The sequence below is a fragment of the Melozone crissalis genome, unplaced genomic scaffold (genome assembly GCF_028551555.1).
Source record: "Melozone crissalis strain CALT ecotype California unplaced genomic scaffold, PUWL_Pcris_2 ptg000009l_1, whole genome shotgun sequence".
NCBI lineage: Eukaryota > Metazoa > Chordata > Aves > Passeriformes > Passerellidae > Melozone > Melozone crissalis.
Window position 1 is genome coordinate 18,917,587 of NW_026535787.1, and position 16,775 is coordinate 18,934,361.

The 16,775-nt window shown below is 36.4% G+C and overlaps 1 protein-coding gene across 2 annotated transcripts in view; it reads right to left on the reverse strand.

Moving 5' to 3' along the window:
• Window positions 1–1,160: 1,160 nt before the first annotated feature.
• Window positions 1,161–16,775, reverse strand: part of CBLB (Cbl proto-oncogene B) — a 128,583-nt gene continuing 112,968 nt past the window's right edge. The window contains exons 15-19 of one of the 2 annotated variants that reach the window (XM_054270435.1): window positions 14,032–14,111; window positions 13,799–13,930; window positions 12,394–12,531; window positions 9,835–9,954; window positions 1,161–3,964 (exon numbers count right to left, since the gene is read on the reverse strand). In XM_054270435.1, coding sequence (XP_054126410.1) covers window positions 3,702–3,964; window positions 9,835–9,954; window positions 12,394–12,531; window positions 13,799–13,930; window positions 14,032–14,111 — 733 coding nt within the window. In that variant the 3' untranslated portion in view covers window positions 1,161–3,701. The remainder of the gene's footprint in view (window positions 3,965–9,834; window positions 9,955–12,393; window positions 12,532–13,798; window positions 13,931–14,031; window positions 14,112–16,775) is intronic. The other variant, XM_054270436.1, reaches the window with a different exon arrangement.

The window sequence follows — 16,775 nt, forward strand, 5'->3', positions numbered from 1 at the left end:
GGTAATGTATGGGGATGAAATGTACATGTCTCAAAGCAATGATTCACCTTATTTTAGAGCAAGGCCTCATTTTTCTGGTTTACAAAACAATGTTTTTTAAGGTCCCTACACAGGACAGGCTATGTTGCTAAAGCATCATATGAAAAGTGGTAATATTCAATAACAGAGACAGAGTCTTGAAAAATCATGGACCAACCCAACATTCTCTTAACATTAATTTTATAAAATACCTTACATGAACAGATAAAGAACTTGAGCATACATAATAACCAAAATTTAAAAAGAATGTTGAATAAAATATAAATTAATTGAACACGTCACTAAATTTGCCACATTAGACAAGTTTATAAAAGGCATTTTCAGATAAAATAGTTATTTGAAAGAAAATCCTTCAAAATGGAAGCTGCTGAAGTCCTTTTTCAAGAAGTCACTCCTAAAAGCGCTATATTCCAGGTCATCAGGTAGCACCTGAATGTGCTTTGAATACGGTGTTCATTTGCTTCAAAATTTGTCAATATTTAAGACACAAATTTCAGGTCAGAGTTGTCAGTGCAAAGTAAAGCTTCAAGCTGAAAACAAGAGAAATACAACAGAAGAAATGATCCTGGTACAAAATTTCCTAAATTCACATTATAAAAAAGCTGTGCCAGATGCACTCTTGAGATACTGGACATAAACAAATTTTACCAGTGGCCATTTTAGGGTTCCAGACAAGTCATTAACATGGCTAATTATATTAGTTTCCTTTACCACAATTTAAATTTTTCCTACACATAGCCTTTGGAAAAGATCTGTGCTGCTGATGTCCACTTGCTCTGCCCAACTTGTGATTCAGCCAATTTGCTTAAAATGCAGTAACTTAGCCAAAAGGAGAGAAAAGGTGAGGCCAACAGACAGCATAAGGATGGTCTAAAGACTTCAAATGTTTCTGAGTTTAACCAACTTTGTTCACCCAAGCACTCTCATTCAAATCAGTCTTCCTTGAAGTTATGTAAGTGCATAACACACGGCCAGGCTCAAACCCTTAAGTCTTTCAAAGGTTAAAAATATGTTTAGAGAACTATGTCTTTAGAGAACTAGACTGCAGCCACATTAATTTATTTTAAGCCTATTAATTCCTGCAGAGTAAACATCAACACTATAGCAAAGCAATTTTTGACTTTAGCAAGAACAGGTCTGAAACAGTCTGCATGTTCCACTATTTAGAAGTGTTATTAGCACACTCATTTAAAGATTAATGGAAATCTTTTCAAGTTACCACTCAAAATATTGCTAATCAAGTTTGATTTTTTTAACATATAATTAAAAAAAGTGTCACTGGTGGTCACAATCAGAAAGAAGGAAAACTTTAAAAACCTTAATCTATCAGGCAGCAGTTCCAGCCTCTAATTGAAATATAAGGATGCAATTTATACTAAGCTGCTGCATAAAAAGGAGAAAATGAGTTCTTCATTACAATTCAAAATTTCAAAACTCAATCTGCAGATTGTTTGTTTGTCCTTGTAAAATGCTCTTTTTTTCATCCTTGCTATGCTGGCAGTTATGCTAGAACCTCATTTCAGTAATTCCAGTACAACCAGAGTGTATAATTTAATAGCCTGAATCATTTTCAATTTACAGCTAGCTAAAATGCTACAGTGATGTTGCAAACAAACCAGATGAACAAGAGGGTTCCATACTATACAAAACTTTCTCCCAAAACAGAGGAAAGAGATTAACTTGAGCCAAAAGCACAGAATATAACTTGCACCAAAACTTTTCCTAAACTGTACTTGAGGAATGAACAATTACAGGAAGATATACAAACTCAGAAGGATTTGCTCATATCCAAATGCTGCAGCAGCTCTTCCCTATACCCTGTATTCTCCTGATCACCCTTTTATCACTGACAGAGATTAACAATATCCACATTATGCTTTGTGATGCTACAAAATAATTAAATTAGCTTTAAGAACAATTTTTTTCATGAAACAATGGGACTTTGAGATAGCAGAGTAATTTCCAACAGGTGTTCTCAGTTACTTCAAATCCTGCAGTTCAGCCACGTGCTGTCTTCAAAACACCTTTACAACAAATGCACTGGCTGATGAGATCTGATCCTGTAAGTGATACAAATTCTAGCACTTGCTCAGAGTGAAAGAGAACACTTACAGCTGAAAGGGAATAATGAATATATACCTCACACCCAGCCTGGCACACTGAAAATTTTCATTTACTCATCACATATCAAAATGAGAAAAATATTCTAAATACCACATTTTTTTTTATTTGTTCAATAGTATTAGAAGAAAATTTCAAAGTTTCCTAAAAAAAAACAAGTAAGCAACAATCTTAAGAATTTTTCTGGAAATATCTGGACTCAACTTGAACATACTCAGAATAGAATTGTCTTGTTTTCTCTCACTTTTTTTAAAATCAGGAAGATTTAAAAATTGGCTTGCATCAATTTGGGCTCAAAAATAAAATGTCAAAGTTTGGAGTATCACTAATCAAGTAAAGCAAAAATATATTTCCAACTAAGCAGCTGGAAAGTGACTGAATGAATTTGGGTGTTCAACACATCCTTGAGGATTTTGAAGTGTACAGGGGAGGGAGGAGGTTTTTAAAAAACTTTGCAAAAAATATTGCTACAGTAGCATTAGGAATTAACAGTGCATCAAAGATTTAAAGTTTCCAAGTTAATACAAACTGATCCAAGCCACAATGAACCACAGGATAATCACTCAAACAAAACATTAACCACATTCTACTTTACTGAATCTAGAACCGGAATTCATCTGAATACCTTTAATATAATTGAAAAAGATTCCTTTTAGTCTTGCCATGAAGAATTGGTGCCATTAGTGTGTAATCAAAACACAGTATTATCATGTGCATTTGGATTTTTTTAAACATCTGCAATCAAATACTCAATTTTGAAAGAGATTTTACATGTGAGAACTCAGTATCACTGCTGAATGAAGTGTTTTATTTGTTGGTTGGGATTTTTTTGTGGAAACTGTATATAAAAGACCTTGACACTTCAGGTCATGGAATTCTTGTTAAACAGAAAGCTGCCCAACATTACTGTCAAAATACCTTTAAAAAGGCAGTTCACAGAATAATGTATTTTACATTCAGATATCTCCTCTCTCAAAAGCAAAGGAATCTCAGAAGAAAAAAAAAAATCAGTAGTGAAGGCCACATACTTTTTGCATTTGATGAGCTGAAATGCAAAAAACAATTAAAGCATCTTGTTAAAGAAAAAAAAGACCAAAGAAAAACAGAACTCCTGGAAAGTGATGATTTAGTTGATGGAGTGGTCAGCATGGAAACTGTTGGGAATGCTACAGCAGAACTGACCACAAGTACAAGGGAATATGAACAGGACATAGTACAGGCACAAACTAGAAAACTGTAACTTGCCAACTTGTAAACAAGAAAAAGCATTTCACAGATTAAAAGTTCTAGGGAAGTAAACTTTTTTTAAATTATTTTGTAAGTTCAACCCTGATTTAAAAAAGTATGGCTAGCAAAAATACATAAGCCTCAGCATATTTATAAGTCTTGATCAGAGCAGCCAGGAGCCTTTGATAAACGGCTGGAAACAAACACCCTTCTGCTAAGGATGAATAAAAATATTCCATTCTGTTCTTCCTCTCATTCCCCAATCCACATGTGTATCTGCAGAATTCATATGCTCCAAGAAAATCTTGATGCTGCTATAGATTGAGACGCGGGGACACTGGTGGAGGAAAACAGACAAACTCTCTTAAAATACTGCGGGCCACATCAACATTATTCTGGGCAATTTCAAGTGCCCTCTTGACTTCTTCAAAGGAATAGCCCTCTCCCATAAGTTTCGCAATTTTTGCATCCACATTTTCCGTGGAACTGTCAGAGCTGTATGCTTTCCTGTGATGTATTTCTGGTGCAGTTCTCCGAGGAAGTGGTTTAGGGGGCCTGGCTGGTGCTTGTGAACCATCTGTTTCAAATAAAAGAGAGAAAAATCATTATAAATTGGCCTAAGACTGTGTTATAATTGGGGCTGGTCAAACCCCATGAAGCTGTTTTAAGAGTAAAATTCTAAAGGAACATGAAGAAATATTTTAGTTTACCAATACAGCTCATTTTAAAATTTTGACAGAAGCTGATGTCCTCAAGAATGTCCAAAATGGAAATAACGTAGCAATATACTATTTTAATAATAATATAGGAACATGCAATTTACAATTTAGATTATTGAAAGTTGGAACAGGAGAAACAGTGAAAACAGCCAGTCAAACTCTTAAAGACTTTCAGACTCTCAACCTACAATTTGAGAATATCTGAGCTAAAGAACAAAACAACAAAACAAACTAACAAAAAATCCACAAACAAATAAAAAGCCCAAGAAAAAAAACACTACAAAAACAAACAAATGAGCAAAACCCAAACACAAATTGGATTACAATTTTATTGAGGACCCTAAGTTGTGTAGAAGAGGAATTCAGACAAATACAGCTGAAGGAGAAAAATCCTTATTGGTCCACTTTCTAAATTCTGTTCATTCAATTCCTACTCATGTCATGCACAGCAGCCAAACATAAGTACATAAATACATGGTTTCTCCAAAAGACCTCCAGCCCTATTACTCCCATGATGAGAACAGAACATGCTCCTTCCTCTCCATTCCCCCCTATGGGAATATCTCCTGGTTTCTTATCTTCTATGGAAAGGTTACCTTCACAGTTAATGCTGGTGACTAAGAATCATGATGTGCTGGTGAAAAAAAGCTAATATTCAAACTTGCTAATCTTCTCAGAGTCAAGAGTTCTGTGCTCAAGTAAACTTGGCACTTTACTGAAACGCCTTTATCCTCACTGATTCCACAATAAGAAGCTTAAATACAAGCAGGCACAGCGCAGAAAACACTTTCAAGAGCAAAGCATCTAAAAAATTAAAAAGTCTTTAATCCTTCAAAAATGGTTTTAAAAAGTCCTATCAACAGTGACTTTGATAGATAAATTAGAGGAATTTCTGGCTGTGATACTTCCTGTTTACTTACAATGAGAGCAGTGGCATTTTTCAGTGTTAAGTACTTCGGGGACTGTTCTTTAGGCATGGAAGAAATGTTTTCTTGTTGTAACCTTATCGTAACACTGGACAGAGAGAACTATAATTCAACCAAGTGCATTAAACACTTCAGATAAATGAAAGCAGTTCACACAAGGGCATGTTTAATGCAGGTGTATTTTCCTTTCAAGTTAGTTTTTCCATCGATTTGGATGCATGTTGCCATAAAATTTAATTCCACTTCTTAACTCAGAGAGTTAATATTACCTTTAGAAAGATGGTGATATTCCATAGACAAACGGATGAAAGAAATTTGATTTAACATTTACAGTAAGGGGCTGAGACCTACAGCTACTAAGGGCTACTTCATATTTGTTTTGATTTTTTTTCTCTCTGAAGATAAAAAGAATTATGTAAATTATAAACATTCTGAAGCAGATCCAAACCTGCTATGAAGGTGTGGAAGACCCATGAAACACTTGTCTGAGAAATTAACTGTAGCTCAGGAAATGCGGTTAATCACTAAAAACTGAATCAGAATCAAGTTCAAATTTCTCACTTCACTTATTTTAGTAAAATCAAGACTGCAAAAGAATAATATTCTTTATCCTTAGAATAATGGCACATTATTTAAAACCAATAATTTTTCTTTCACAAACCTTCAAGCTGTTTTAATATGTACATTCCATTATGGACTTCATTTCTATACAGTATGAAACAAAATTAAATTTACAAACTTTGCATTTTCCCCTGGGCTTGAAGTACAGAAGAAATTCCTTATGCATAAATCAGATCCTTCCCTATGCTTGTGTTACATGAGGATATTTTTGCTTGACTCAGCCTAATAAAGGCTTAAAACTGAAGTTATTTCGTGTTTAAAATCTTCACTGAGGCTTTCTAACAAACTTTATAAAGCAGTCACATCATTTAGAAAGGTCATTTTTAATTCTGTCAGCAGATTTGAAGCACAAGCATTTTATTCTCACTACAGCAACATCTCTCTACAGCACAGATACTCTGAGATCTTCAGCGCTCTCAATTCCCATTATTATTTTTTTAAATGCTGACATCTCTTTCAATATCTTCACATCCATATAAAATTTCAGCTAAAGCTGGGTATCATATTGGATCCTGAGCTTAAAGATACTAAGCCTAAGCTGCATGTCCATCTGGACACTGAGATAGAGGTATTAAGCAGAACTTTCCTTCCCTACCTCCCATCCTCTGATGTTTCAGCCACCACAGATGTCTAACTAAGAATTCCAATAGATTTTCTAACTGTGCAATTCAATTAACAGTTTCTACCACGAGCAGCTTCTTCCACAGCTCCCAGTTCTGTAATTCAGCACTAGACTGAACCCTTAGGTAAGAGGTTAGTACAAAAGCAGACACAGGCTCATTTAATAAGTATTTAAAAAGCACAGGAAAGTGGTGAGAGCTCTATGGCACAGTGGGAGAAGGCTGTTTGTAACAATGCCAACTGTCTGTTCCTCTCTGCTGGGAAACGCCCTTCTTCTCCTCCCTCACTGCTTCTCCTGGATTGCTCAGTCTTCCACCAACAGCCTGAGGAGCATCAGAGAAGCAGGTGACCCAGGCTTGTTGTGAGGCCCTCTGTGGAACAGTGGCAAGCAGCTACACCTCACCTAAGGGGGGTACAGGAACAAGGCACACCCAGGGGACACGTGCTCTAAGGAACTCAGAGAGCAGGGAGAAGGTGAGGGAAGGACCCACTGCACACGCTGCTCCATCAAGCTGTTAGGCATGGTCTTTGTACTTTGCAATACTGTGGATTACATTACTTCCTCTGGTGTTAACTGAAATAAACCCTGGAATAATATTCTTGTTAAAGGAATCCAAATTTGCAAGCAAGTGTCTTCATAAGGCCAACTGAGGGAATGAACATGCAGCAGGCAAATATATTAAACAATCATTTGAATCTGTATCTTACAGAATAGCTAAGTTCAGCAAAATAGAGGAGACATCAATTAGAGGCTTAATTTTCTTCTTCCTTTACCTCTTATTATTTGCTGTGTTTAGGTAAAATACTCTAATTATTAGCAATATAATAGAATAGTAGAATAGGTTAGGTTGGAAAGGACCTTAAAGATAATTTAATTCTGCACTCTCTGCCATGGGCAGGGACACCTTCCACTAGACCAGACTGCTCAGAGCTACATCCAATCAGGCCTTGAACACTTGGAGGGATGAGGCATCCACAGATTCTGTGGACCAGGGCCTCACCATCCTCACTGTAAAGGACTTCTTCCTGATACCTCTACCAATCTCCTTCAGTTCTCCCTTGTCCTCTCACTGCCTGATCTTGTAAAAAGTCTCTCTCCTGCTTTGTTCTACACTCCCCTCATGTACTGGAATGCCACATTAGGTCACCCCAAAGCCTTCCCTTCTCCAGACTGAACAATTCAAATTGTCTCAGGCTTTCCTCACAGGAGAGGTGCTCCATCCCTCTTATCAGCTTCGTGCTCTTCTCCAGACTCACTCCAGTAGGTCCATGTCTTTCTCATGCTGGAAGCATTTTTCCAGGTGGGTCTCATGACAGCAGGGGTGCCAAATTCCCTCCTTTGCCTGGCTGGCCACACTGCTTTGGATGCAGGATAGCAGGATGCAATCCTTTTGGCTTTCTGGGCTCTGAGCACACGTTGCCAGCTCATGTCCAGCCTCTCATCCACAGCACCCCCAAGTCCTATTTCCTTTTCTTGCTCTTTTTGTACTAATTTAAACAGTTGTATATAAAAAGTTGGAGAAACTGTGCCTTTGGGGGAGTGGGTTGCATGGCTGGGTACTATTTCTGAAGTGCTCAATACTGGGTATCTGAATTAGAATAAATTACTCGGTAGACTTTAAGGATTCAGTTAAACATCACTACAGCAATCTTAAAAACAGTGAAAGTGAAGCAGGGAAGTTAAAACACTGCCCATGCTACTCTAGGAACCCAGTAGATAAATGATAATTAGATTTTAGAGTGAACTCCATTTCTTTTTCAGCTAGTTCAGAGAATTACCTTACAAAAGCACTGAAATGAATAATTTCTTCAGTGAGCTGATTAGTTCAGAATAAATGCAAAACCAAAGTTCTGAATACAGTTACACTCTCTACATTGTCTTTTTAAATCATAGATGAAGGTGAACCTGTTCATCCTGCAGCTCATCAGTTCTGTCCTTTGGAATTACTGACACTGTAAAAACAACTTTCCAATTAAGAGAATGACATGATCTATCACATAGTTTTCATCTAATTGAAATTAAATGGAATATCTTGCTGCATATCATGCTGATTTAGAATGGTATTTATAGCAAAAGCTGACATGTGAGTGTTTTAGAAGATAGCTGTGAGAAACAGATCAAAAAGTATTAAGTAGCACCAGAAAGCTCCAAGTTCTTAACTAGCAAGTATCTCACAGTAATTTAGGAAAATTAAAAATGGTTCTATCACAGAAGTGCAAGAATTGCAGGAAAACTCCATAGCTTTAAAAGTAGTTGCATCATTGTCATAATTTGCATTATATGATAAATCAAAACACCCTGAATAAACTGACAGAGCATTTAAAGACAAATAAATCCCTCACAGTGACACTTACAAAGCATTATAAACTCTTTTCTTCCAGTAACTGGAAATGAAAAGAGAAACAGCTATACTTGTAAAGATGCCCTCCCAAAAGAAATAGTATTTACCAAAGGCATCATACTAATTCACAATTATTGCTGTTCATTAAAAAAATAAGTAAGCCTGAAGAGAGCCAAAGAAATTCCCCATTATTTAAGTTGGAACATATTCTTTTTTTCCCCCCTATACTTCAGCAGTATGAAAATCTGTATTTCTGAGAAGGAGAATGAAATTGATACTAAAACATATCTATTTTTTTTCCCCTTGGGAATGCTTCATTTGAACAATGGTGATTATTACAACTGAAAGATTAGAGAAAAGTCCTTTTCTTCATGCATAAAAAGTCTCTACACAAAATTTTATCTATCAGGAGAATGATTAATGGTACAAAACATCCCTTGGCTTTTTCTTTGTGTAGTTTCTTCATACAGGAAAAGAATGCAGTTGGACCAATCTGCCCCATTCCCCATGTACCATGCACATCTAAAGAAAAGAAAATTTGTCTAAAAACTGGTGAAGGTACTTTGAAATACAGGTAATACTGTTATTATTTTTGTCCACTTAGTAGATTTCCTTTAAATTTACTATTTTTGTTGCCTGAATACCCTAACCAAAAATTTTTTGGCAGAGGAATCGTTTCTACTGTACCTGTTCCATTGAAAAGGAAGACTGAATTTTAAGTGGTTTTGATTCTTGCTATTTTATTAAGAAACATCTTAAAAGCTTCTTAGAAATTCAGACAAACATATTAGCAAAAGAGACAGAAAATAATAATACTTTAGAGAGTTAAGCTACATGTTTTTGTTTAGGAGAAATGAAACAAAGATGGAAATCAGGTGCTTGTGCTCCTTTCAGTACTTCTGATCTCCTATGAGCTTGAAAGGTGTCAGGAAAATCTCTTCTCAAAAAATAAGGAACACTATAACTGACACAAGCATTCAGTTTGGTAGCTAGTAAAATGGATTCTATAGTATGTACACCTACACACAACAAGTAGCCACTTCTACCTCTATTGCAGAACTTAAGTCTGGTACCCTTTGATGATTTCATTCTTTTGTAAAGCAACATTACCATTGCAATTTGTTGTGCAGAACGACAAAAAACTCATTGGACTTTATGGATGAAAGTTATATTCTTCACAGAATTGTAATTTTCTACAAGAACAGTTTTCTGCCTTACCTGAAGATGGAGGAAGTTGATCATAGTCTTGAGATGTCCTATTTGTTTTGACATTTTCTCCAGGTGCTCTCCGAGCAGGTGGCAAAGGAACATGACCAGTTATTGAGTCAAAATGGGGATCTGTGATAAAAGAATTTAAACAGTGTCTTAGAATAATCAGAATTACTATCTGAGGGAGGGCTCAAGCACAGAAGGTAGGATTAGAGTAGCCTCCCATCATGCAGAGAAACCATGAATCCAGAGGTGTCCTCTGACAGCACATGCACACAAAACTCCAAATTCAGTGTTCACAGTACGCATGTAAATATGATTTGAAGTGACACACACAGGAGCACAGCTCAAAGGTGGTCTGTCCTGCACTGACTGTGGTTTCTTCTCCTCACATCCATGAGGCACTTTTCAACCACCCAACCCTGATGCTGCCAGGGATTATGCCTGGCAAAGCATCGAAGAGGTTGCAGTGCCTGAAGCAGCACAATTAGAAACATGTCAGCTATTCAGTTTGCTTAGAGCTTCATTATACTTCTATGCTTTGCAGTTCACAAAGACTGCAGGGTTGATTTCCTATTCACACAGTCCCAGCTGTGGGTAAATATTACAGAGACAGAATTTGAAAAATTAGGTAAATAAGAATTTTGATACATTGTCCACTTCTTTTCTTTCTTCTTTGGATTCCAAAGGTGCTGCTGAGCAAGTGCAGATCCATCCTGGATCTGGCTTCTGCTCTGGACTCAGTGCTTGCAGAGTGTTTGTTTTGTATGTGAGAACAACTTTTCACTGGTGTTGATGATGAGATTATTATTCTAATCTGACAGGCTCTGATGGATAGCTGAGAAATCACCCTCAAGACTTGTATGGAAACCAATCATCAAAAACTCATCATACATCTTCTACAACAGATTATGTGACAAGATGCAAAGTGAGTAATATGGCTTTAGAAATACCATATGAATAAAAAAAGACCAATTCACACAACCATGCATGCCTAACTAGATGCAATACATTGCCAAGATTAATGAGAACTGCTGCTGCACGATTGTATTCCTTATGCAAATATGAATAACAATATATGGCTTTAGAGACATATTCCAGATATTTATTTTAAAGCTATTAAATTTTTTTAACACTATCAGTGACGTTCTTAGATTATCTGGAGGTTACACTTAAACATGCAAAACTCTGCATGTTCCTGGACACTGGGCACAGGCAGATGGAGCTTGTGTGCATCTGTGTGTGAGGGCTCCTATTTTTCCTCTCCATTCCCATCAGAATCGAATGCTGCAGTGTGTGTTTCTGCATCAGATGATACAATTGAGGCACCCACTCTGACTAGACTGCTGAAGTTGTTTTTCTTTTGAAGTGTACAAGATAAAACCACACTGTACTTATGAACATCAACCTTTAAATTCTTAGCATGCTAAGTCTTTTCACCTGGATGCATTCAGCAACTTAGATGAGAAAGTAACACACTGAGTTGAATTTGCATTACAAAATACACAAAGCTTTGGCAAATTACTCAGTGTCAGGCCTTGACTGACAGGAAAACATACATAATGAAAACATTCCATAAAAGGTCACTGCACTTCAACCTAAAGTAGCTCCCTTTCCACTCACACAGGTCAGCCAGAGACCTGTCAGGCCATCATGCAGCTGCACATGACTGCTTGTCATTCACATTCTGGCCTTCCTGTGAAACCATCACCAAAACATTTCATTTTATCCCTCTCCATAGAACTTCTAAGAAAAACAGAGAGGGGGAAGACAACACCAAACCCCACCACAAAGCAGATCATCCCTGAAAATATTCACAGAGAAGGTAAACTTAAAGACACCAACATCATTTGAAAGCTTCCACAGAGGAAAAAAAAAAAAAATCACTTCACAGACATGCACTATAAGCCACAAAAATCCTGCAGTAATCTGTATCATAATCAGCAAATCTATTTAACTTAATTCATCTAAAAATAGGACTCTTTTCAACTCAAAGACAAAAATCATGAACTGTAAACAGTTTTCATACCTTTTATAAGCAAAATACCAGACTGAATGTATCACAGTCATTTACAAGGAAAGATAGGTGAAAACCTGACTTAGCAAAAAGGTTATGAACCCTAAGACTTAGCAACTGTATTCACAATATAGTTTAGTAGCAAACTTTTACAACAGTTCTAACAAAGCAGAATACTCTTTTCTCTTATTTTATAGCTTCTTTCAAAGTTTCAACTTGAAAATATCCCTCATGAATTATGTTTTACTATTTAAAACAATGGAGTTGACAAAAAGATACAGAGTAATATTACAGATTACAACAGAAAACTACAATTTACAAAATTTCTAGCCTGGTATAGACATATTGACTTCATTTTATGACTTTGTGATAATGAAAGTGAAGTTTTCCTATTTTATGAGTAGCTTCACCTCCACCATTTAAAATTTTGATTTTTTTAATATTTTGTATAAAAATCCGTGAGGCCTGGTGACAACTTTTACACTGAACAGATAAACTTCTGAAGTAAAGGCAAATAAAATGAAACATGCTGTTTTCCTTTGTATTCCTACCAGAATGAAGGAACAGTTCATGTCCTGACGAGGGTCGGCTCCCTGAGCCAGCAGGTTTTGTGTGCTCAATCATGCTGTGCCGAGCAGGGGGTGGTGGTGGTGGGAGTGAGGGGGGTGAGCTGTCAAATGCATCTTCACCTGCAGTTTAGAAATGAATTATTAGATGACCAAAACTTCATTAAGAACTGCAGAATAAAGAATAAAGCTTAAACTTTATTTTTCTCTGGCTGCTGAGGTCTTTACTCCTACGATTCATCTAAGCCGTTCAGTGACTCCAGTAATGAAACTGTAAACCTGACTGTTAATAGCCACAGTCCTCTTCTAAAACATGCTCTGAATGACCTTTTGCAGTGCTCAGTTTCTTTGCTGGGATGGAAGGAGAGATTGCTTTTAGTGGCTCAATTGCCAAGAGTGTACTACAATGAAGGCTTCACAGAGTATCACGGTAGAATAACAGCTGTATTTCAGTGGGTGAGCAAGTGTATTTATATACAAACACCAAAGCTGACTGCACGCAGTCTGCTACATTTATACTGTGTATTATCTCTATCTGCTGTTCAGAAGCTCTGACTCCAGATATAAACAGAATTTTCCAGAGCTTGGCAGAAGAATGCACCTCTTACACAAAGGCGCTGCAAGCAGGAGTTATCAAGCACCGTGATTTTTATGTGTTATTTTGCCTTCATTTCTCCTGCATCTCAGGAACACTTCAGGGACCAGAGAGAGCCTAAAATCTTCAAAAGGTTTTATGGAACCAGAAATTTGGATGCTGACACATAGAGACATAACCATGCAACTGAGTTTGTCAATGATAGTGTGGGTGGTCCCCAAGCATAGCACCAATATATATGCAGAGATCACTGATTTTTTGTGTAGGAGAAGAGAACAGAAATCAGGGTTGGAAAAGGAAGCTTTTGGTGCCTGTAGACAGCAGTGAGTTTTGAACTGTCCCTTGATGGGGGAAAAAACTCCCAGAAATTAACCTATTAATTTAATTTAGTGGTTTAGTTCTTTTAATCAAATACCGTATTTTTGGCATTCTTCTTTGTATTTGATAAAATAAATGGAATAATTTGAGCTACAGTAGAAAAAATGCTCCACCACTGCATTAAATTGCAATGCTCAAACTTAGTAATAGACGATCAAAATTTATATTAGGGAAAATGGATTTTACTTTTCTGTATAAATGCAATACAGATGCAGTATACCTTTTTGTCTGTCTCAAGTGAAGCCTTACAAACAGACTCCAAATGACACAAAATATTGACTGACAGCTGTAATACTTAGCTCATAGCCTGTTTGGTACTCCTAACCTACTCAACAATGGCTGTTTTTCAGTAAACATGGCATTTAGTTCATCTGGGCAGTGTTAACCATTACATGTAATCAGCAAAAAGTCTGCAACCTAAAGGGGGCACCAGAAGATCATAATCGGAGGGTGTCCTGTTGAGCAAAGAGCTGTGTTTGGGGCTGTCTCTGGCAGGAGGCCGTGCAGGAGGCAAAGGTACCGGAACAGTAGGTGCATCATAGACATCTCCTGAATGACACAACCACAAGAAGTCAATGTTTTCCTGCTGCACCCCTAGGGCAGCACAGAGTCAATCTTGTCAGCAAACAAGGAAAAAATAAAAAGTGTACCTGACTCTGGGTGTTTCGATTTCTTTATCTCGGAAGTAGCACCGTGGGTTCCATTCGCGCATTGGCCGTTCTCACACACCCTGAAGACAGACATTAAGCAGGAAGCAATCAACCATTCAGCCAAGCATTAATTAATTCCCTGAACGAGCAGTACCTGGCAGTTCACCATATGAAAATGAATCAGGGACAATAAGATGCATCTTTTTTAAAATTTACATTTTTAGATGTTGAGAGCAGATACTGGTGATCCCTCAGTAAAACTGCTTTGAAGGATTATACTGATTTCTTGGTGACGTACTGACATGGCTTAAAATAACATAGGCTGCAATACAAGCTAGGGGAAGAACTAACATTAAACACAGTCCTCACTTCAGAGCTCAGGTCATTACTTCATTCACACAGTTACATCACAGGCTCAATATTAGTTCACCTTCACAGATGCTGAATTTTCCCTAGCAGAATTATGAGAAAAGGGAAATGTGGATTTTATAATGTAATTATCCACACCAAAGCACACCAGAAAAACCATTAAACAAAACGCAAGAAACACAAAAAAATCCAAACAGAACACCACAATACACATTAAGAATAAATTTTGACTCAACTTTGCCAGACATTAAAAAACCCCAGTAAAAACCCCCAAAACTGAACTAGCCAAAGCAGTTTTGCAGGAACGTATTCATTTCTCTATCAAAAATTGAGCCTTGCTGATACTTCCATCACAGTTTACTGATTTTTTTTTTTTTAATGGATGCATATTCTGCCCTCAAAACTTAGCAACAGTATCAAATTAATATGAAACTTATCCAGCCAAACATTAAAGAGTGACTACAATCTTGTTGAAAATATTGGAGATTATTTTTGTGAGAAGACTTTGTTCAAATATGGCAGGGAAAAACATTGAAGAAACCTTATCATAATCTTAAATATTGTTTAAAAATACAAAAGAGCCAGGAAATCACTCCTGTCACTGTAACTGTGGGCTTTGCATATTCAGAAAGAACCAGAGATTTTGCTTGGAAAAAGGCCATCATGCTAAGTAACTCCAGCTTAAAGATAAAAATCCTATTCCACTATGCACTATTATCATTAAACATTGGGAAATCTGCGAGAGTTATATACAGCAAAAATTTCAGATTTGGGGTTTCTACCAACAGTATTAATAAACCTATCAGCTTTGGCCAAATGGAAAGGAAGAATTAATAAGGGTCTGGAATCTTTTACAAGATTCCTTATAAACAGGAAAGAGGAAGTGAATTGCATTTGTGGTCCCAAGAGTTACAACTAGGAGTAATGAAATAAATATAAGAATAATTGCAAGATTTAAAAACAAACAAAAGCCCCTAATGGTAAGAGATCTTTTGCTATAAATTAATTTCCCCAGAGAAGTGGTAGAGGAAGTGTTGTTTCCTTCTTTGACATTAGATTGGTTCAATCTTTCAAATGCAATGGATGCAACACTTCCTCTGACTCCTCACAATATACACTAAGTAATTAAGAATATTTTCTACTCTAGTTTTAATGAATTATGCATTTTCAATAATGTAACTAGCCACAGGCAGCAAGGTAACTTAACATGGAGTTAAGTTAGAAGTAATCTAACTTCAGAAGTAATCAGTCCATGATGAGCCCAGCCAAGTGATCAGTATACAAACAATGCTGAAATGCCTGTTTACACCAACAGTAAACACCAGAAAAAAGGACATCAAATGCGTACTAACAAGCAAGCATTTTGTCCTTTCCACCTTTGGAAAAAAAACTTTATTAAAAAAAGACAGCAAATGTAATAATGTAACATTCTTCTAATAATAGCCTAATTAGTAATGCTGAAATTCTTCCCTTTTATTTCTTATTCCTGAACTGATGTTCAGCAGTAACAAACCAGACAATTCAATGATCTGCCATAGAGTAAGACTGTGAATAATTTTTTGTATTATTCTTGAGACATTTTTAGCACTGTCATATCTACAGGTAAAAGAGAGAAAAGGTAACACCAATTTGAGAGTAGGATGGAGCAGTTACATAATTCTAATCTACAAAACAGTCTGACAAAATTTTTAAGCTCTTTAGCTTACTGAAAACTCTGAGTACTATTCAAAAAGTTAGGGACAAACACTTTGGAAAGAGATAAGAGAAAGTGACACTAGGGGAAAAAAATGGAATGTATAAAAAATTTATAACATTAAAAAAAAAGTTGATAACAATTTTGATGAACAATAAAGAGAAGTTAAGTTTCACTGAAACAAAACATCCCTCCCATGTTACTTAATGAAATGCATTAAAAGAACACATCAGCCAGGAAACAGATTCCTTCTTGAAAACTTTATCTCAGCTTTCACATCTAAGCAGTGACATCAGCTAAAAGAAGACATTTTAAGCATGTGGAACACCAGACTATTTTTTTAATGCCTAGGAGAATGGTTTGAGGTAAATTTTTTATCAGAATGTATAATAAGAGGAGTTGGTGGTTTAATCATGGAGCAACTTGAATTGCAAACCAAGGCATTTTATCTGTGGCAAGTCCTTAATTCATGCAAAAAACCCCACCATACACACAGTAAAACTGGAGAAAATTGGGAAATGATCTATCTATAGCCTCAATTAATAATTCCAAGGGTCTTGTAAAATACTGTACCAGCCAACTGAAGGCCTCAAATATTTTTTTTCTGTAACATAAAAATAATAAGATTCTATTTCTCCGGTTTCTTATTTTCTCAAGAACTTTTCGGTTTGAATCTATTTGC